This window comes from Epinephelus lanceolatus, chromosome 14 (assembly GCF_041903045.1).
Source record: "Epinephelus lanceolatus isolate andai-2023 chromosome 14, ASM4190304v1, whole genome shotgun sequence".
Lineage (NCBI taxonomy): Eukaryota > Metazoa > Chordata > Actinopteri > Perciformes > Serranidae > Epinephelus > Epinephelus lanceolatus.
Window position 1 is genome coordinate 7,104,167 of NC_135747.1, and position 23,689 is coordinate 7,127,855.

General features: G+C 38.6%; 1 protein-coding gene across 1 annotated transcript in view; it reads right to left on the bottom strand.

Annotated features, from left to right (window-relative positions):
- Positions 1-23,689, bottom strand: part of LOC117251243 (inactive dipeptidyl peptidase 10-like) — a 252,023-nt gene that overhangs the window by 27,814 nt on the left and 200,520 nt on the right. The window contains exons 6-12 of the mRNA XM_033617351.2: positions 12,223-12,275; positions 11,719-11,800; positions 7,789-7,909; positions 5,017-5,171; positions 2,603-2,700; positions 1,256-1,379; positions 1,132-1,170 (exon numbers count right to left, since the gene is read on the bottom strand). Of these exons, the coding sequence (XP_033473242.2) occupies positions 1,132-1,170; positions 1,256-1,379; positions 2,603-2,700; positions 5,017-5,171; positions 7,789-7,909; positions 11,719-11,800; positions 12,223-12,275 (672 nt within the window). The remainder of the gene's footprint in view (positions 1-1,131; positions 1,171-1,255; positions 1,380-2,602; positions 2,701-5,016; positions 5,172-7,788; positions 7,910-11,718; positions 11,801-12,222; positions 12,276-23,689) is intronic.

Consider the following 23,689-nt stretch of genomic DNA (forward strand, 5'->3'; position numbering starts at 1 on the left):
TTGCCTTCAATAATTTAATGTTGTGTTTTATACAATATGGAATTTTCAAAGTCTTTCTAAAACCAAATGCAACCAATAAAACAGATGTATTATAATTTCTAGTTTAGTCTTACATGAAGTACATTTGTTATCGACATCTGAAAACCTATTACCCACATAATCATGAGCCAGGATGCTGTGATCAAGTGACTTATGCACTGCAGACTGTTCTCCGTCATATGACTGAAGCACGCAAGGAAGTAAGGTGATGTAGTGTAAAAGGTGACAAAGTCCACGTAGGGAAGGTGGTCAGGGTGGTAAATAGATCAGTCAAACACAAGACTTTGATCCGTGAGACCAGGCATCTTGTCCCATGTGAAACCAAATGTCAGTGTTGAGTTACTTTACGCATGTCACATCATGACATAGTGTTGGTCACGTCACATCACGTCACGTCACGTCACGTCACGTCACGTCACGTCACGTCACGTCACGTCACGTCACGAATTGCTGTTGATGTTGTTAACTGTGAAAGCAGAGTTAACTTTGTCTATGTGTACTTCTTTTGATAAACTGGGCATAGTGTGCATTTCAGTGACACTTATTCCATCAGTACAACATCAGTCAGGTCATACTCACCACTCTACTTACTGGCATTTTTCCTCTTGAGAGTTTTTTATTCACCACTTATCTCCTACCACTTCTACACTGTTTTTTTAAAATTCTATTAATTTTATTTTTTTTCTGTCAAGTTGGAGTTTGAATCCAATTATCTGCAGGAAGTGTTACGTTCCACTGACAGTAGCAAAACAGCAATTAATAAAAATTGGAAATTGGAAATAGTGAATAAGTATGTCAGTATTTCTTTTAATAAGAGTATGTCAGAGCAGCAGATTGGTGAATGCAATGTTGTTGTACTAATTGAATTAATGCTGTAGAAATACAAATGACGCTAACTTTACCACATGACACATTATAGTACAAGTAATTACAATTAATTAATGAATTATTAATAATTGGCTTGTCTTTGTCCATTATTTGAGATTTTATATTTACTTAGCTTTTATATGAAAAGGTGGAGTTTTTCTTTTACAGTTTATTGATTGGCTTAGAAATGAAGATAATGAAGCCTCTCTGGACTGATGCACTCACCTGACGATCAAGCCACTTCTCTGATGTCATCACGTGTCTCTGAGTTGGAAAGATTGAGTTAGTATGGAATACTTCTGTAAGTTCATTGTAGAGGCTGAAGAATTATCCACAAAAAGTATTTTACCTTTGTGCAGTCACCTGTTGTGACATCACACAGGGAAAGTATTGACATGTTTTGAGCTCGATTCACCCAACGCACGCTCAGCCTGCCTTGTGTCGCCCACTTCACCATGGTGATGTAGTACTCACTAAGGAAAATAAATAGTAAGTAGTAAGCAAATAAGTAGTAAATAACATTCTATTTATGTGGAATTCAAACTGTGTCCCAACATATGTGTGGATAAGAGACTTGATAAAAGTACTGTACTTAAAGGGTTAAAGGGATAGTTCAGATTTCATTAAGTGGGGTTGTATAGGGTACTGATCTACTGCTTTGGTGGGGTCTGCAATAAAATGTATTTGGCCACCTAAAAATAAATCCCACCTAAAAAAATCAATATCAGTCTAAGTGAACGCTATATTTAGAATATTTTCACCGCTTTACCTTAATGTCATAAAGTAATTTCTACCTGGAAAATTAATCGCGCTCTTCAAAGTCAAAGCCAGACTCCATTTAGTAAACAGTGATTTAACATTGCTGAACACAGGAGCTGCTGGTTTACTGCTGCCCTGAATAGTGAATAGTGAATATTTTGTTTCTGTTATTGTATGACTTTGGCATTTAAAGGGATAGTTCTGATTCACCAAAGTCACACATTATCAAAAACAAACTAACTGATCGAGGCAGCATTAGACCAGCAGCTCTCCTGCTTAGAGAGCTAAAATGACTGTTTTTGTAACTGAATTCTGGTGGCTTTGACAAGAGCATATATGTGGAACTGTAATCATTAAAAGTAAAGCAGTGAGAATACTCTCAATATTACATACAAATAAACTGTTATTGATTTTTTTTTTTTTTTTTTTTTTTAGGTGGAACTTTTTTGGGTGGCTAAAAGAGGTTTTATTGCTGCAGCAGTACATTGCTTAGCTTCCATGTCAGCAGTCTAGCCTGCTTCTCCAAACTGGGGGCATGCTGACTGACACTGACTCTGGGTAATATACTGACTATGGATAAGTACTGCATAAAACGCCACTTCAAAAAATCTGAACTACCCATTTAAGGTTCTGTTATGAGGATAAGACTCACATATTTTTCAGAATTTGGAGTGCTGTTCCAGAGTACCTCAAGGGTAGTGGATTGTAATGGACTGACAGTGTAACAGTATACCCTCTATCGCTGTGTACATGTATGTTATATTACTAGTCCTGTATACATCCTAAAACTTGTTGTTTTTTTTTTAACTCTATTTGTGAAGATATTCATCACTGCACTGTTGGAGTAACGCAGGCTAGACTGCTGACATGGAAGCTAAGCAATGTACTGTTTAAATTCCTAAAATAAAGGTCCTAAAAAACTGTGTTGAAATCATACCTCTTTTCAAGACTGTCAGGAGGTCTCAGTTCAGTTGTTACAGAGCTGCCATCCAGTGTGACGACATAGAGTCTGACAATGGGATTGATTTGTCCCATCTACAATAAAAACAGTACAAATGTGCAATTGCATTCACAGGCCGTATCAAATTCTGTGTAATATCCATGATGCACTGCATGCACTGAAGTGATAACAATAAGCACTGAGCAATGCCAGTAGGACTTGAACAAACAATATAATGAGAATATGAAACATGTAAAGAACAAACTGTGCTGCTGTATGCTGTGCACACCCTGAGACAAGTCAGTCATTTGCCTTTACTTAAAGCTTCCTTGAAAATAGAGCTCATTAGTCTACATGATAAGGGGAATCTCAAAAATACAGCATGACCAAGGTTTCAAAAAGATGAGTATATTCCACATGTATGCTTACTTCCATATCACTACTGATTATTATTCTACTATTCTACAACTATTCTTGTATTATTCACTTTCAGCTCTTGTGAACGTATAAAGGCTTCTTGGAATAGCTCTATTATGTTCTACTGGTGTTATTTGCTGCATATTGCATGCTAGGTAAGGGATCTAATGAATCAAACACATCTGAAAACTGCTAATGTTAATGATAAATGGGGAATACGTTTATCATTTTCCATCTTTCTAATACATTACCATCTACTGTTAACATACAGTGTAACCACTGCTACCCATTGTACAGTTAAGCTTTTACATTTTGCTCCAGATCTCGTCATAACTGAATGTTCAGCAATTAGTATTCGGGCATTTAGTGGAATTGTTTTATTCATTTATCTGTGTATTCTATTCTAATCCTACTTGCACTGCAACCATACAACATTCAAACTGTTAACAGCCAATCTTCCCAAAAATGACCTTTGACCAGCCACTGAAAAAAATAAAAAGAAATAAATTAAAAAACAAATATTTGAAATCAGTCATTAGCTCTCATATTGGCTTATCACAGCTGATGTTGACATACATGTTAGCAGATTTGCCAAAAGAAATTGCAATGCAATAGAGAGTTTACTGTTCAAATGTTGTATTCACAATACACAATGTACACAATACTGTCTTTTTGTCTTTGTGCTTTGTCTAAGTACAGTCTCAGATCAGCTAGCTGGACTGAAGACTCGTATCTTGTTATTCTCATATAACTACATTGATATTGGTATGGGTAAGGCTGTAATATGGCACAGTTTGTCACTGTGAATCTGAATACTGCTGGGATTCTAACAGTAATGAGGTTTTTCCTTAAGCACAGACACATGATAGCCATGAAGAATACTCCCAAGGGTGTAACTTCTACTGTGTATTGACTCACAAAGAGATACCCACACAAATTTAGCCCCCAGTGACTGGAGCAGAAGTATGACTGTCAGGCTGTTACACAGCCTCAGAATGCTCACGGACAAAGGGAAAGAGAAGGCAATTAGATTTCTGCTTCATTTAGTCCCACAATATTATAGCACTGACCCCACTCAAGGATTCAAGTTAAGACTCACTGCGTGTGTGTGTGTGTGTGTGTATATATACAATTTTCACACACTGTGTGAGCAAAGCTAAGATCAAGTGCAGTGCTTCATTAATTAGATGCCTTTCTATCCTAACCCCCTCCCCCCATCTATGGATCTGAACTGACAAATGAGGGTGCCCTCAACCTCATGACCCTCATTCCAGCACTTTTCCAAAACCCATCTCCCATCTGAGAGGCATTTGATACGCTAAACATCCGCATCAAAGGATGGGAGATGTGTTAAGGTGCCTTACGAAAGCATATCATATTCCAGTCCCTCCCAGTGCCACAGATCCCTACAGACATTGCTCTTCAAAGGAAGCAAGTCACTGTAACATAAATTAAACAAGATCAATCAATTTTATTTATAAAGCCCAATATCACAAATCACAATTTGCCTCACAGGGCTTTACAGCATACAACATCCCTCTGTCCTTTGGACCCTCACAGCGGATAAGGAAAAACTCCCCAAAAAACCCCTTTAACGGGGGAAAAAAAAAACTGTAGAAACCTCAGGAAGAGCAACTGAGGAGGGATCCCTCTTCCAGGACGGACAGAGATGTCGTGAATGAATAGATGTCATACAGAACAAGATCAGGACTCACTAACCATTATGGAAAAACCAAAACAGAGAGCTTGCAGTTTTATTATTAATAGCCCTGGTTTGACACAACAGAGTTGCCAGATATAGTAGACTAAGGCTGTAAGGGATGTTCTACAGTGTAAGCTAAGCTCAAGGATGTTCTAGTACTGTGAACAGGTAACTGGAACAATCTTTATCAATTCAGCACTAATATCCAAAAATCAGTGTTGTAACATTATACGTCATAACCCATTGTTATTGACAGTTGATTTGAATTCTGGAGCAAAAACTGGAGTTTTACCTTTGGATAAGGGTACTCCTTCCCCCTGGGGTAAAGAGAGCCTGTGAAACGGGGCAGCAGCATGTTGGGAACCAGGGAATCATTGAAGGTGAGGTAGGCCAGTCTGGAGCCGTCAGGTGACCACCAGTGGGCCACCTGTGTGAGCAACACCTCCTCTGGAAAACAAAGAGAACACAAATATGACATAGGTTTTCAATATGATTGTGGGAAACTTGGTCAAATTATTTTATTGAAAATAATATGCGCTGCTTAAAATGTTAGGTGCTCAAAGTGCCTTAGCTCATTTAAACAAAAACAAACAAACAAAAAAAAACTGAATAGATGGAAGCCCATAGAAAAGACTTTACACTCTGGCCCTCATTTATGAAACAAGCCTACAACAGAAAACTAGGCATCCAGTGGAGACTATGATCAAATTTTCATGACAGGTCTGAATTTGTGTAGAGAAGTTAGAGTCAGTATGAACTTAATTTATTTATTATATAGGCTACTGGTGACATATTACAAGCAGTTATTGAGCAATGAAGCAATTGTGGTTGGGCTAACCAACCTGCAGTGTGATAGATTGAATGCTTATTCAGTCACCTATTTAAACAAGAACTTTGACAGTCATCAGTTCTCAGCAATAGCAGATCTGATTCTATTGGAAGACCACTACGCGCCCATAAGATGTGAAATAGTTTTTTGGGACCATAGAGAGCTCTTAATGGATGGTGATGAGTAGCTTTTAAGTTGCTTTCACCTCCCAAGGCTCCTCCTGAATTATGCTACAGTTTAGGGCCTCAGTTAAGGAGAGAAACACAGCGCTCAAGTGCTGTACCTGTGCCAGCGCAGGTGCTCACTACATTGGGTTTTTTGGCCACCAGGACTTGTCAGCAGGAGCTTACGTATGGTATATCACAGCCAACCATCAGCAGAACGATGCCAGCAGTGTTGGCAGCCATCAAGTCCCTTTCTCCTCAGTACATACAATTTCCATGTAATGATGCTCAGCAAACCATGATTATTAAGAGAGCATTTTATGAGATTGCTGTGTTTCCTAATGCAATTGGTACGACTGTAAAAATGTCCATCTGAATTGTTTTCCACTTATTTTGTCAGACCCCATGTTATTCTGTTGATAACACAAGCAAAAAGTGTTTTAATTTTGAGAGCAAATTGCCCCACAATATGAATACATTTTGATTATATCTTTGATTTTGTTGATAACTGTTTCATAATTGCAATATTACACTTCAGGGTGAGCTCTACTGTCATTGTTGACTAGGGGTGACCCCGAATAGTTGATGATTTGATGATTCGATTCGGAGAAGTCTGATTCGACTGCCAGTCTCGCCGTTGAATCGTCGCAAAATGTGGTTATGAAACAAGACCGTACCATTCTGACTATATGAGGGTGCTCACTGCTGCTGAACATCTTGATTTGACATAGAATGTATTTGTTTTCTAGTAATTCATGATATATAGCCTATTTTGATACAAACATCAGCCTTAATTTCTGTTAATAAAAAATACTGAAAATGACGCATGCGTTTAATCAGTAGACTGATTTTTTATTTGGCTACTTTTTTTCCGACGTGGCCAAACAATTGAGAGCGGTGACGCACGGTCCGTGTGGATGAACTTGTATGAACCTGAGTTGATTAATGAAGTAACTTGAAGTCAGAAAGAAGGAAAACTGTTTCTAAACCTTTTGATGATGTTTGTGGATGTTTATTTGTGAATGAAATGGCAAGTTCTGACGAGTCAGAAAGGACTCCTGTTAAAGACATGGATGAGGCTGCAGCACGTCTGTGCTCATCTAGAGCATCATACCTTGATGAAGTGAAAGGAATAAAGATAAAGATAAAATGATAACCCTTTTACTTTTATTATTATTATCTTATTAAGGCAAGTGAAGAATTAAATTTGTTTATTTGGGTGTTTAAGCTCTTTTCTCTGGAGCAGAAACTGATGCAAATGAGCTCATTAATCAATGAGGGGGAAAACAACATGATTCGATGATTAGTCGGCTAAAGGAAAAATCTGTCAAATCAGATTCGACTATGAAAATTCTTAGTCGGGGACACCCCTACTGTTGACACTGCCAGTAATGTCAATAAAGCCCACCCTCAAGTGTTATATTGCCTAAATATGTCATAAATATGAAATGCACAATGTAACATAACTGTGGTTTACAGAAAAAGTATGATAGCATCATTTTATGATCAGCAACAGGACTGATCCCATATGACTCTTGCAAAATCATTATTTTAGCTGTTTTCTTACTGTGAGAGTTTGGCTAGATTTGTGCACTAAAACCACTTGATTAAGAATTAGGAAAAATCATTATCACGGTGAATAGACTGTTCATTTGAAACAGGGTGTTAACAGTGGTCTCCTGCATACACATCTCATCACATACAGATCCACCCCAACCTTCCCCAATAAGGCTTTCACAGCAGTAATAACCATGTCACATTACCTATCCTGACAGACAAGGGTCATAATAAATACAGCCACCAGAGACATCTGTCCAGTAAATCTAAATTTATGTTGTACTAAACATTTGTTATTTGTCCTATAAAATGGTACTCATGTTCAGACACATTCTTTTCCTATGTCACAGTCCACACAAAGCCCACTTCCATTGTTAAAATAACAAGCCTTATACGCACATGCTTTCCTCAGATAGAAGAATGCGAGATTCTGGAGGCAGCATCTGAGTTATTCTGTCTGTCTTTCAACTTGACCTTTGTGCCAGGTTTTATAACTCAGTATTCTCTCACTTACCCTCATACAGCCAGTCTGTGATGCCGTTGAAGATCATCCCCTCCTGTCCAGAAGACGTGAGTCTCCATGAGCTACTCTGAACATCTGTTTGGTAGTAAATGTTGTTTTCAAATATATAAAGCTGTGGGATAGAGAGAAAACATCAGTTTTAATTTGAAAGCACAAGCTGTGATAAGTACTGTTTTTAGTGTATGTCACTTTTCCTTCTATCTACACACAGCATGTAGTAACACCTACACCTTTTTCATACATATTTGTAAAGAAATATGCTATAAGGAACATGGTAGGGGGGTACAAAGATGATACCAGTTTGTTTCTGTGTTCCCACTGGGTTTGATTCCTTTACCGAGAATACATTTAATTACATTACATAGACATGTCAGATCTTTATATTTCTGCCACCTTTTATGCAAGTTACAGAGCACACAGGGACTGAGGCGAAAGAACATTTCTGCCGAACAAACTGAGAACCTGGTGAGTTGATCTCACACAGAGAACATGCTTATTGATAAGAACACATTCAGAGAGCGTCTCATCTCTTGTGATAACAGACAAATATGCAGGGAGAGTCTGTGCGTAATGAATGCTACTTTGTCATTAGCCATGTGTGACACTCTGCTGCAGAGCTTCCTTGAGAACAGGTTCCACCGAGGACAGGTGGAAATACTGAGGTAACAATATGCTATCAAATGCTTAATTACTTTCCTTGTTTGCGCTGGAGAAAATAATGGACTGATTATTCTGTGCATAATACTGTGCACGGAGGAGGCATTACTCACACAGAGAGCTTTGGTCGCCCAACAAGATGTCTTCCAGCAACAGCTTGATTAGTCTAACTGCTGCTGGCTTCTTCTCCAAGTGACTGTTTAGTTTAAAAGGAGTTTGTCTTTCCTCTCAATTCAAAAACAGCATTTGATGTGCCTTTACCTCAGAGCAGAGAGGATTCTATGAATGCCAGGAATTATAAAACACTTAGTTTCCGCTTTCTGTGTGCAGAGAGGTTTCTTCTGTTCAAATGCAGATGGTTGGGGCTGCATCTACAGTACAGGCCAAAAGTTTGGACACACCTTCTCATTCAATGCGTTTTCTTTATTTTCATGACTATTTACATTGTAGATTCTCACTGAAGGCATCAAAACTATGAATGAACACATGTGGAGTTATGTACTTAACAAAAAAAGGTGAAATAACTGAAAACATGTTTTATATTCTAGTTTCTTCAAAATAGCCACCCTTTGCTCTGATTACTGCTTTGCACACTCTTGGCATTCTCTCCATGAGCTTCAAGAGGTAGTCACCTGAAATGGTTTCCACTTCACAGGTGTGCCTTATCAGGGTTAATTAGTGGAATTTCTTGCTTTATCAATGGGGCTGGGACCATCAGTTGTGTTGTGCAGAAGTCAGGTTAATACACAGCCGACAGCCCTATTGGACAACTGTTAAAATTCATATTATGGCAAGAACCAATCAGCTAACTAAAGAAAAACGAGTGGCCATCATTACTTTAAGAAATGAAGGTCAGTCAGTCCGGAAAATTGCAAAAACTTTAAATGTGTCCCCAAGTGGAGTCGCAAAAACCATCAAGCGCTACAACGAAACTGGCACACATGAGGACCGACCCAGGAAAGGAAGACCAAGACCAAGTATCTTCATTATCTGCTTATTATTTTTCAGTAATTGGATTAATTGCTATGAAATAGCAGAAAATAATGAAAAATCAACATTACAATTACCAAGAGTTCAAATTAACAAGGAAAGCAGCTAATCATCACATTGGAGAAGCCAGAACCTTCTAATGGTTTCATTACTGAACAATCAAAACTGTTGAAGATTAATTTTATGTGGATTTGAATTGATGCCTCAAGATTTTTTTCAGCTCTGTGGTTGTACCTCAACTAAGCATCAAAGTTTTGAAATTTATGATGGACCTAAATAGAGGTGTAACAATCCAGTTCAATCTTGACCAATTTATTGATTCAGTGATCAACAATCCAGTATCAGCAATATGCAAACTGAAAACACTGATCCATATCATCATCTTTAGTGTACACCTTTAATTTGTTTCGATGTCAAACAGTGCCAGGTAGATAATGGCAAGCAGCCAAGAAAAAGACAGTGAGGATAACGTTATTTACTGGGGAATTAAAAGTGTGGAAATATTTTCGATTTCGGAGAAAATATGGGTCAACAGACAAAGAATGTGTAAGAGGTAAAGAATGCTGTTATGAGATGAAACACAATGTACCTGCTAGCTGCTCTGCTTCTGCGATGTAAGACTGAAAAAATGTGTATGGAAGCTGAAATTCAACTGCGCCGTATGTCAGGAGACACACTGACGTAAACCAATGGTGAGTATATGGTGAGTTAAATAGAAATAATTTGTTATGCTACAAGTAGAAGATATCTCTGCCAGCCACTGGGCTAATTTATGCAAAGCAAAGGTACTTAATCTAATAATGGGTGACTAGTGAAAAAAAAAACCTGACAGTTATCACTGAGCTGAATTTATACTTATGTTAGATGTTCTTGTTGTTTGGTGGCTGTTTGCAGTTATGGCGTTTCAGGAAAAAGATCATGGTTTGGGTTAAACTGAAAAGATTTTTTCCAGAATGGGCATTCTGACAGAAAACCCTGAAGGCCCACTTATGCCATGTGCTGTTTGATGTGTGTTAGTGGAGTTAATTCAAAGTAAACTTTACTGCACTCAACCAATTACAATTATTTAAAGCTACGGTCTACGTTTAGAAAGATTGATCATTATTATTAACATCATTTAGATGGTGGTTATGGCCTAATAGTGCTAGCTACACAATGTGAAGAGCAAAAGGAACCAAAAAAATTCCTTCTCTCTGGCAGCTGCAGGCCTTCAAAAAAAAATTTACCAGCCATCGGGTCCATAGGGAGTTACTCCTTGCTCAAATTTGCACTCTCTCTCTCTACCCTCCATCCAATCCCCTTGCTCCATTTTGACACTCCTCTGCTCCTCATCCCACCAAAAGTAATACACTCAAATTTGTACATATCCTACATATTTTGAAAGGCTGCAATCATGTGATCAGGGAGTAAACAAGACAGGTTGAAGTGGTGGATGGGTCACAAAAATGTGGCCCTTCCCCTTGGCCTTTAGCCTGGAGACGCATGTTTGAAACTGTGTGAACTCTGAGTCATTTTAAAGTATGTCCTCACTATGTTTTTTTTCCTAAACCTAACCACAGTAATTTTACTTGCCTAAACCTTACCTCCATAACTTTGCATTAATTATGTGCCTATACATTAAGAATGTAACATCATTCCTAGGGTGCTAATTTGCAGGATATCATACAAACCGTTATATGAGGATACGTTGTATTTTTAGGTGTATGGCATTTATTCCGCCAAGGCCTAATGCCCAATGTTATTCCGCCAAGGCCTAATGCCCATTGTTAACAAAAGGGAAAATACTTTGTGTATCAGCCCCCACTGATTTGGATCTACTCCAGAATTTGATGTAGTCTTCCTTGTCCAATGCTACATCCCTCCACAGATTTTCTTGAAAATGGGGCTAGTAGTTTTTTTCATCAGGCTGACAAACAGATAAACAAGCCAACCCAAAAACATTACCTCTTTAGCAGAGGTAATTATGGGCAAGGAAGTAACTGCATTGCATCTGTTTAGGAGGAAATGCATATTTGCAATTTGGATTTCCTTAGTGGAAATAAAATACAGCTCAGTATGTGTTGAGCTGTATTCAGGCAATTATGTTGTTTACTGACTTGCTTGGGTAATGAAGGAAAACTACTTCAATAAAAAATATGTAATTCATATAAATTATCTTTTGCTCCAGGATCAAATTACCCACCACTGTGCCATTGAGTGAATAATGGAAGATTCATCCCGATGCTTGATTGTTTTTAGACTGAGTGATGTTATTTGGCCCTGTAAACTACTCACCAGCTGCTGACCGTGAACTCCCCACGAGGCAAACTGAAGGACTGAATCTGACACCTCGGGAGGATTCAGCTCCCGCACCTCTCTGATGCAAAGACAATTAAAAACCCATTACAAGAACCATTACAAACCAGACCAGCACACATTAACATCTGTTTCTAAATCTCTGCCACAACCACTGCAAATTTACAGTTTGCAGTAGTTCAAAAGGTACTGAGGTGAATAATGTGTATCATCTTAAGTGACATAAAGTATGAACAGAATGTAAACTCCTCAAATATACCAGTCCCCTTAACTTTTTTTCAATGTTCTCAACTGTTACTGACCTCATAAGAATATCTTTAAAATGTTTGTCCTTCATTTGGATGGAAAACAGAAGGCAATACATGGACATCTTTTAGTCCTACTGTGTATGTCACTGATCTTGTTGTGTGACTATAAACAAAAGGGAAGTAAGTTCATTATGCAAGGTCTATGTTAATTAGGTTTAATTCTTTGTTTACTCACCTTGTGTACAGGTTATAGATCAGGTACGATGCCAAGAATGAGTGCTGGTAGATCTAAAACCAAATCACAAGAAAAACAATTTCAGTGGTATTATACACAGACCTTTGTTCTTTCCCCATTAATGATGATTAGGACCTCAACAGCAAAGGACAGGGAAATACTCCAGATCATTATGACTAATACAGTAGATTAATCAAAAGATTTATCATCAGAATTGGTATTATTAACACTATGTGTTCTCAAAATAACAGAAGGAACACACTGCAGAACATTATGACATGATTTCATGATTATATTTTATGATTTTCTTCCACAACCAGCTATGTTCTTTTAGTTAAATAAGGTCGGAGACGACACTCCTCGAGATTTTTAGCTACAACGAAGCTTAATAAACTTAACACACGTCTCAAAATCATCTCAGGACATTACCAAGCAATTAATACTGCATTCACATTCAATTCTGAACCAAGCTAGAGACCGAAAACCGTCTTTCACAGTACCTGTGGACTGATGGAGAGAGGACCAAAGTTAGCGTCTTCCTCATGCCAGAGCTTGTTTATTTCTGAGCTGCACATGAGCTGAGCTGGTAGCTACAGTCTCACTAGTGTATCCACAGCAGCATGAGCAACATCTACTGACGCAAAAGTGTATTACCTTTATGTAAAGACTGTAAACATGGTAGAATAGTTCAAATATTGACAAAAAATAAGGGGGTGTCTGTTTACATGAAAACTAAACATATCGTTTCCAACCTACTACATTAACAATAATAATTTGCTTGAGTGTCGCCATGTTTACTGTTTGCATCAGGCAAATCCAGAAGTTCTATACATTCTGATTTCTCTGGTGTGCCCACAAGATTCAGACCATAAAGAACTGTGAACAATTTTGTTCATGATGCAGTTGGTTGTCTCCAGGAACACACAGCTGGTTTAAAAGCAAGTATATCTCTGGTCTTAGTTATTTCTTATTTTTCTTAAGATTTCCTTCCCTTTTTGACAGAATAAGGGTCTCTGTATTTAATTGGACAGGTGTAGCAATAACACAGCATGGTTTTCCATTTGTGAGGAAGTGAGAGTGAAGTGGGAACAATAGTTTACTGTGCTCAGCTGTTCAAATGACTTAAAAGCTAACAGTGAGAATGCTTTACTTAACACAGTGCAACTGACAAGAACTCAGGCTGTGATTGGATTGCATTATGGAAATACATTTCTACATTAGCCTTCACACACTGTTTATTTTTGTCTAATGATATGAAGAAATAAGAAGCAATATTCTAATGAATAAAAAGAGATACAAAGAGTCCATAATAAATCAGTCTTTTCTACAGAGACCTTGGATTACAGGCTTATAGTCAAGTCGCATGCATGTCTCAGCTGTGTATGCCATATATTAAAATAACACAGGCTAATAAAGATTACTCAGGAGTGTCATCATTTGGCATATGAGCAGCACAGTGAGTGGAACTATAAAGCTATGTCCTTTTTATGAAAACAACATGAAATTGCTTGACATTTTCCCTTTATGTCCAAAGGTCAACACACATATCTGCATATAAATAGAAAAAGGAGAATGTCAGTGTTCCAGGGATATAAGAGCCATGATATGATATTCCTTTGCCTTCGTTGCATCAAAAATGTGATGGTGCAAAACGAGCAAAAAAGAAAATTTGATTTTGACATTATAAATAAACATCATTACTATATTATTTAAAAACAAAACACAGGAGCAGGAGGGGACAGGATGTTTTTTGTGGGTGTGAGATGAGACAGGAAGGGAAATCAACTCCTGTGTCACCATCTTGTTCCTGATAAATCTGGAAAAGACAGAATCCTGGGAACATAGGACCCCGCAACCATGGGAACACAAGTTATGACCCTGATAAAAAAATGTAAATAATAACATTGCTGTTGTGAGACACATTTACCTGTCTTTGGCAGAGGGTAACATTAGCTGTTTCCCTGCTGCTTTCCAGTTTTTGTGTTAAGCTCGGCTAAAAATGTCATGGTCCAAACTTTCTAACTGACTGAACAGATAAAATTGATATTGTGAGACGGTTTACAAGTATAACAAGTTTAAAATTATGGTTACTTATGTAAAGTATGATGACTATAAGCACATATGTCTACCATAAATGTTTTTTTCTTCATGAAAGACACTGGAGGTCCTGGCAGGAAGCCGGCTGTTCTTTTCAGTGAAAGCCAGATACTGCAAGCACAAGTGAGTTGGTGTTTTCTTAATCGAGTGTGTAATGACCCATTTCAGATTTTTTTAGCACTTTCTCTGTCCACTATGTGGTGCTGGAGAATGCACCTATTATACCTAATGTTGCTATACATTTAGTGTAGACTACCACAACATGTAAATTTCCTGTAATTCAAATGAGGACTGCCGGACAAGGCTTTCTCCCTGTTGCCAGTAGGTGGTGCAATCACCATGACACCTTATTTACACGTTGATGCCTTCTGTCCTGGAGTCTTACAAAACAAGTGAAATTTGGAGCCGATTGGACAAATTATATGAAAAGTGTAACATTGTCTTGTTTTGTGTTGCCAGGGCAATGTCCTTCAATGTAAACTCACAATCTTCACAAGTAAGCATCATCAAGATCTTACAACTATGCTGATCAAATTAGAGGAGGATCTGGTCACCCCCAGGGGAGGAGTATGTCAAAGTATAAAACTTTTGCCAGTAGATGGCGCTATGACTTTAACTTGATTTTGGCGCGTAGATGCCATGAGTATGCTCAAGTTATATTAACGTCGTATTTGATGGCTAAATGTGCAAAATGGTCACCACGCCACAGCAACACCTTTTATGAAAAAAAAAAAGTCTTTTTCAAGAAAATTTGAGGTGGATCTGGCCAACCTGCTAGAAGAAATCATAAAACATGTCATTTCCTGTTGCCAGTCGGGGGCGCTACAACGATAACCGATTATTCGCATGTGGATGTGGTTAGGGCAAGACTATTATCAAACATGTTGACACCCAATCATGACACCCACATCAGATGTAAATTTTTACCAGTTGTGGTGTGTGTGCAAAGCGAGTGAGTTTGCAAGCATCTTCAAAAGGACCTTCGTGACCCCCTGCGGTTGGTGCTCAGGCCCTGATAAAGCATAGCTTACAAAATTTTTGGGGGTCCAAACTGAACCTGAAGGTAGTTCATTGAATGATTCATATTTGAAGCAACTAAGCCCAAAGTTTTACCTCCAACTATATTTAAAATGATAAAAGGATAATCCACTACCATTAAGTTGCTGTGCCAAACCTTTACTAAAACCATGCAGAACATAATAAAGGAGCTACCACGAAACGCAAAGGCATTTTGTTTTTATTTGTCTTAAGTGTATAATTTCCCATTATAGTTAATCCTAGATTATTGTTTTGCAATTACCTGTCAATAGATGCATTCAAGTGCAACTTGTTTATTCTGCAGTGCCACATATTTACACAACCATTTTTGAGCTTCAACTAATTTGTTCTGCATGTGCGATGAAATGACCAGAGAATATCCACTCACGAAGCTTTTGTTTCAGGATTCACTGAGATAATGGTTCAATACCTGAGTGTCTGCATGCTAATCAGCTGGAGCATTAGCATAACAATGTTACAGTAAACTCATCCTGCAGTGATATGGTAAATACTGTAGAGCCACTCCATTCCCCTCAGCAAAAGATCAAGTGTGCACAGAATGGAGTCTGCTTGGATGATCTACTTGCCACCCAGCCTTCACTCCTAATTTGGACTTCCCTCCTCACTACACCAAAAAGCATACTCCCAGAAGGAAAAATGAAATCGTATTGTAACTTGACTGCTCTTCTTTTCCGCCTTCAAAAAAGACGTCAACATCGTTCAGCCGACACCCCTCATAGGTGACAGTTGTGTGATGATGCCTTGATAGGGCTGTCAGCGATGGGTGACACATGAGAGGGGTGGATGTTTGGAGATGTGGAGAGAGTAACAGACTGTTTCAGACAGCAGTGGTGTGTTTGATTGTGGTGTGTGGGGATGTTCTCAGCACACTGGGGTTAGACGGCACTTGTGAATAATTCCTAGTACTTGTTTTGCACAGCTTTGGGTTGTGTTTGCCGCATTTAAATTTAAATACCACAACCTGTCACTTAATTGATGTTTTTCTCATATCTGAATCACCCCCTTGCCTGTCTGCAATTTCTTTCCTGTTACAAAAAATACAGAGAATCTGTAATTGAAACACAAGCTTGACAGTGTTCGAAGGTTGAGAAGGTAGACATCAGTGAAACATTTAAATATTTGAATCGAAAAAGAAAAAAAGGTGCATGAACATGTTTTACAGACTGTGGAGGGGTGCAGTGACATTTAGAACAAGCTTAATAAATGCAAACAGTAGAGCAGCATTTTCTTTTTGAAAAAACAGCCCATTTTACACAGAAGATAATAAAGACACAGTGCCTCCTTGCTGTGATATTAGACACTTAAGATTATTCATTCAAAGTTCCCTTCCAGGCATGTTTAAAAGTATGTAACATAATCTACTACAATTAATATTTTGTTTCACAGAGTTTTCCCATACAAGAGATAACAACACAGAAGTTGGGAGCAGATGTACTGTTTCTCCCTCATTGATAAATTCTGGATGTGGCCAACGCCCCATCCACCAGTGCTGCTTGAGGTAGGTTTTGCAATCGTTTTCTTCATGGATGTATGCAGAAAACTGGATACAGCATTGGATGCGCCTATGAAGGTTACTCAATGGTGCATAAAGCCAATATAGTGCTCTGCGTCCTGGTTATAAAGTTACCTGGATCTTCCACACCATTGCATCTATAGAACAGGTGCACTACAGAGTTCTGGCTGCCAAGTGGGATAAAATGATTCAGTCTTGCAGCTCTTCTAGCATTTTGAAATGTTATCCATCTGAATGGAACAAATTCTGAGTCATTTCATGGGGGGGTGTAATGCTCAAAAAATGTATCCACTGATTTACAGACATCCTTTTCACAATGTAAGTCTATAGGAAAAACTGTTTTTATAGTTTACGTTGTTTGTTAGATTGTTAGCCTGTAATTGGCAGTAGCTAACACAGTGTTAGTGGTTGTGAAACATATATCTGCTACAATGCTGCTTCTGGTTTCTTTGGCAGTGTTGTGTCAGTAGAGAAATGTGACAACACCTGTCTAGTAACAAATTTTGCACTGATACAAGTAAGTGTAGTCAAAGTCAGACATGTTAGGAGGACATAAACAGAAGAAAAACAGTCAATTATGAAGTTATTGGTTAAACTAGAATTACCACCTTGCTGCTGTATGCCTCCATAAACCAGTCAAGTTGCACTTACAGTTTACATCCATGTTTGTGAAAACATGGATGCTTCACATACATAATTTCAGTATCTGATCAAATGTCTCCCCTTCCTTCCCTGAGTTATGACACTGAGTAATGGCCAGAAAAGTGTTTTATGCAGAATATTAAGATATCACATTGAAGCTGACCTTTGACCTGTTGGATGCCAAATGTCATCAGTTCATCGTTTCATCCTATTAGACATTTGTGTGAAATTTTGTCATAATTAGCACAAGAATTCTTGAGTTATGCCCAAAAACATGTCTTGTGAGGTCACAGTGACCTTTTACCTTCGACCACCAAATTCTGATCATATCATTCTTGAGCAGAGTTGGGTGAGGGTTACTTTAAAAGTAATCAAAGTACTTTACTGCGTTACTTGTTTTTAAAGTAACCAGTTACTTTACTGCATTACTCCCTGAGTAAAGTAACTCAAGTACTTTTAAAGTACATCCAACGTTACTCCCTGAGAAAAGTAACTCAAGCATTTTTAAAGTATTTTTGAGTATTCTACATTTCCTATTGGGCAATGGACCACAGGGCGCTAAGCCTACATTTTTTCGTCTCCAAAATTAAAGTTATGGACCACTTGCCCTTCACTGAGATCCAATTCTCCCATCACAGCCGTCACTTTGACCAGTAGAAACACAGAACGATCTGCTGCCGTAGACAACCGTATGACAACAACACCCCAGCATTTTAATATTTCCTCTAGGGATGTTACCACACAGAGTAAAAGGGGGAAATGATGGTGTTAAACAACAGAGGCACTTTGTCAACCTGCTGAGTTAATGTTACTGTCATTAGCATCAAGCTAGCAAACAATGTTACATCCTCACAGTCGGACATAAAGTAATAACATTAACAAATAGCGGCGGGGCTTTTACTCACCACAACTGCAGAGGCTCCTAGCTTCACTTGAAACAGACTACATTATAGACGGTCCGTTATTTATTAATCCCTCTGTGTTTTTATATTCTTACTTTTTATCCGCTCCCGTTCTTTATAAAGTTAACACATTGCGTCATTTCAAACTCAACACTTCCTGATTTTCCTTCAAATTAAAAGCCCCTTATAACCTCAGCTGAGAGAATCCCTCCATTTTCTAAATAGGCTTTTATTGTGAAACATTTGTCAGAACTTCCTGTGGACGATACAGTAGCTTGACAGTTTACGTACGGCACTTCAAATGGAGCTCCTGCCATCTGCTGACGCTTTTAGGTGACTACAACAACATTTCGGCTGGCACATGAACAGACACAGTGACTCAAATAATAGTAAAAGTAATACAAATAGGACAAGAATAACCCGATGACATCACACACGCCGTGAAAAACGACCAGGGATAATTGGTGAGTACCATCGTGTAGTGTGTCATGTCTGTCGGCCAAGTCACGGCACGATTTTATGACTCCACAATCGTGTAATGTGACACAGTGACTTTCAGAACAGGCAGAAAAGTTGTGTAGCGTGTACCAGGCATAATGCAAGTCCTGAGTCTGACCTGTCTGTCAGCGAGTCCTCCACCTTTTTTTAGACTCCACCATAGACAACGGCAGCATTTCTTCTACCACGTAGCGAGCCACAAGCTTCATGACTTCTTTCGGACTGATAGGTTTAACGTTATCTCCGTTATTAGAACCAAACGACAGCCTTTGCTGTTTCAGAGCTGAAGGACCAGCGTTCTAAAAGTAACGGAAGTAACTGATGGCTTGTTTGAAAATGTACTCAAGTATTTGATTACTCAACAGCAAACTAATGCGTTAGGTTACTCGTTACTGCAAAAAGTAGTCAAAGTAGTCTAACACATTACTTTGTAATGTGTTATACCCAAATCTGTTCTTGAGTCCAAAAGAACGTGGATGGATGGATGGATGGATGGATGGACAAATAGGCAGATGGGTGGATGGATGCATGGATGTACGGACAGATGGCCAACCCAAAAACATACTGCCCCCGGGCATGGCTATTGCGGGTACAATGACAAAAATTTAAAGCTGAACTTCAAGACCACCCTTTGAAATACAAGAGTAAAACACTACCAGTAAAATAGAACTTAGGTTTGGGAGCAGAGCCATGCCTCAACCTATCTAGACCTGTCCTCTGCTTCATCCATTACCCGTGACCCTGCATTTCTTCCCCTGCTCATCCATATTTGTTTTTATTGACTCTCTCTTCCCTCCTTTCATCTCCACTCTCCCCATTTCTCCATCTCCAGGTACTGTGTAGGGCCCGTATGGCTTAGATGACGGATCCACCACACTTCATACAACTCTCTCAGACTGGTCTAAATCAACAACTTCCTCCGTCCTCGTCATCCCCTACCTCACATCCATTCTTCCATGCTCGACATCCTTTACTCCTCATTTCAATAAACCTTTAAAATTGACACTTTTGTGGTGTGGTCCTTGCTAGTGAAGTCACCAATCTAGACTAGTCTGGTTTATGACAGACTGCTCCACAGATCAACAAAGGACATGGTTATAACACATAAGCCAACAAATGATGTATCTGTAAGTACCCCTGAGATGTACTTAAAGATTTTTAATCATTTGAAAGTAAGAACTTGCAAAGAAGAATATGGCTCATTAAATCAGTTTCTGTTGTTGTCCTGGATGATTTTGCTGATGATGTTTGGGTTAATTAGTGTTTTTTGCTTATTATCATACCACAGCTTCATTAACATGCATTCCCTAATGAATAAAAATGGATACTCTGATACTCTTTATAATCCGCAGAGAAGGCTGCTGACCATTAAAAAGCAGAGTAAATTCTATGGAAACCTTTGACGCAGCAGTACAGTACAGCAGAGAGCATGATTATGATGAATTCATAAGACAACTGGAGACAGTGGCGCAGCAGCAGGCCATTACTCTCCATAGATTCAGGCTGTCACTTTGATGATGAACACATCTGCTCCGTCCATCTCAGGAGGAGATAGCACCTCACAAGTCTGCTGTCTCAATCCTATCAAGCACACAGAGCTCATTATAAAGCCTGCTTAGTTCACCGACACTGAGATTGTGAAAGTCTCATGCAGTTTCTTCAGCATAACAAAGTCGCAGCTGCTAGTCTCTTTTCTAACAGAAACCAAAGGGAAGTGTAAAGTATAGAGCTTGTGGGGTGCAGTTACACTCTGTGACCAACTATCCTAATCACAAAATGTCCCTTTTTCTCTTTTATTTATTGTTTAAAGCACTTGTTTCTACCAGTACGCAGTCAGCATGGAACTGTGATCTTCCAGAGTAGGCAGATAGAAAAAAAGGAACTTCATCAGGGTGAATCAAGAGATTCATACCTTGAGTTGTATTTAGATAACAGAAGGAAGACAATGGTTGTGAAAATTAACCTTTAAATTGAACATTTCCATCGAAATGTAATTTTAGACTTTGATAATCCCCTTTGTACACACATCAGTGCATTAATCTACATTCATTTGAAGATTATAAAGAGGAAGAATAAAAGAGGATTATCACAGAGGGTACTTTTGTTTATTATTATTATTATTACCATAAATTATGGCTCTCTGCTTTAATATATGTATATGATATGTATGTAAACTCAGAAGATGGTGCAGTCAGAAGGGAGCAAGAGAGCTGTGATTACACTCAAATAAACCGATGATTAATTAGGTCTACAGTATGTGTCATCACCACAAACGCACTGTGGGACTGTGCAGAATACATCAGTTAAAGCTGATTCTTAACTCTACTGATGCAAGAAGGACTTCAATTATCAAGGTGCTGCTGGCTGAGTTTAGAGGAATGTTGTTAACCTGATTATTCACGTAACTCAGGTGTAGGTTTTTTTGTAGCATGATGTAGCAACAGGGACAGCCAATCACTGCATTCAAATGTGCAGAACTAAAGCTCATGGTTGGGCCTGTATGGTGTCTGTGTGCCTTATCTCTTTACATATGTTTAGCTCTGTAACATTTGCTTCTATGTTTTCTGGAATAGATAGGTCTCCTAGATATTATCTTTATATACTAAATTGTTTTCCCAAACATCATTGCTGCTTGAATTATATTCAGTGGCAACTAATAGTGACCTTACGAAAACTCTGCTCTGTATTTGCCATGTAATTTTGACACACAATTGAGAATGTGAGGCTTGATGCTGGATTGAGTTGCCACCTCTCGGTTTATTTCTCTACTGTTTGTTTGTTTGTATGTTTTTTTCTACACAATTTTTCCTCACGCCATTTTTTTGAAATCCAATAACTATATATTTTTTTCTTCTTTGTTTTGTTTTTTTCTTTTGTACTAATGATTCAACTGCCTGTCAGTGCAACCAGTGTGAGCTCTGGGAGGTACTATAGCATCCCTCTTGCAACTAAAAATGTTTTTAGGGAGTCCTTCATCCTGTGTGCCATCAATATTCTTCACTGAACAAAGTGACTGATGAGTTTTAAACCACTGACGGACACTGTCAAGACCTGATTTAATGTGTAGTGTTTGTGTAAAGTGTTTCTAAAGGACTTGTGTTATATGTGTTATACTAGTTGCTTGTCTGCTTTCTATGTTGTTGTCTCATGTGTCTGGTGGTCCAAAGACAAATTTCCACCCTGGTGGACAACAAGGAAAATATAAAAGAAGAAGAGGACATGATGTCATTGACGGCCTATGAATTTCTCATTGGAGCCAGACTCTGGTGACAGTTCTATTGAAGCCAATGGGGTAGGTCCAACAAATCACACTATAACTCACCATATCTTTGTTGTTTCAACTTTGACTGAAAAATCCTTTCGCCAAATTAAAAAAAAAAAACCCACACATTCCATGGTGCTTACTGACATTTTTTAATTAAAAGTTTTAACCAAATGTCCTTGTTGTTGATCTCAAACAGATCATGGCTCTGTCCATCAGCTCAAGCCCCTGTTGGATTGAACGAAGCTGACCTACTTGGTGTTAGCAACATTTAGATAAAAGTGTGCATCACGTAAGGCGTGTTTTTTAACCTGGTGGAAGTGTTTTTCAGTAAAAGTTGAAACAACAAAGATATCATGGTTTATAGTATGAGTTGCCATGCCTACCCCGTTGACTCCAGTAGAACAGACACCAAAGACTAATTTGGAACGATGTTTGAGCACTGCTTGGGTGGAGAAGAACGGTATTGTTTTGTTGCATGTCATTGCATCTCGCCGGTAGGAGATGTTATTTGCTTGTTCATCCAGGTGTTTTATTTTCATCACTGCCAATCATAGCCAGAGTCGATGAATATCTGTGACTATTGCAGAGTCATTTGACCCAGGTGTGAATGCCCATTGTAACCTTTCCCATGAAATAAAAAAGCCAGATGTTAGCAGGTGTTAGTGGGTTTTTTTGTGCAACAGGTAAATGTACTATAAATTGCATCTCCCTATGGCTTCTTCCTAACAAAGGCCTCTCAGTGGTTTGCTGGTGCATGAAGAGCTTTCATCTGAAGCATCAGCCAGTAAACAGCTGGTCACTGCTGGATAAAATATAAATAGAAAAGCAAAAGGGAAACTAAAGTGCACTGACATCATGTCCTTTCCTTCTTTTATAGTTTCCTTGGTTGACAATAAAGATCTATTCTGTGGTGTTCTGCTCTCTTTGTTGTGTTTTGTGATGTTTGGTCTGCTGACCGTAGTATTGATAAGCTCTGACAGTATGTTCTTTTATTGGTACTTTTACACATTTTGGTTTAATTCATTATCATCCTATAGCCTCCCATCTGTGCTCTGTGCCGGGGCTGAACTCCTCCACATCCACACACATACACGCACACATCAAGTGGCCGCGGTGGAAACAAAGTAAAGATAACTCAAAAATTACTGGAGTTGAGGGCAGCTACACTCGTTACTGTAAGTGCAATTAAACCTTAGTGAGTAAGAAGCCAATACTTTATCAATACATGTGTTCAGCAAGCATCAACATGTAAACATGTAGACAGTGATATTCATCATGCTCCTTCCACAGTCTCTCATCCACCATCACTTACGTTATGTCTTACACAAGGACAGCACGCTAGTTCGGCTGATAGCAAATTGTTACTAATAAGCTCAAGTGACAGCTGTCTGTATGTAGACTTACTTAGTTTGACACTTATCGTAAAATTGGGCAGATACTTTGAAACTTAGCTGCTGGCTGAGACAAACATCCCCTCCTCTCTCTACCAGC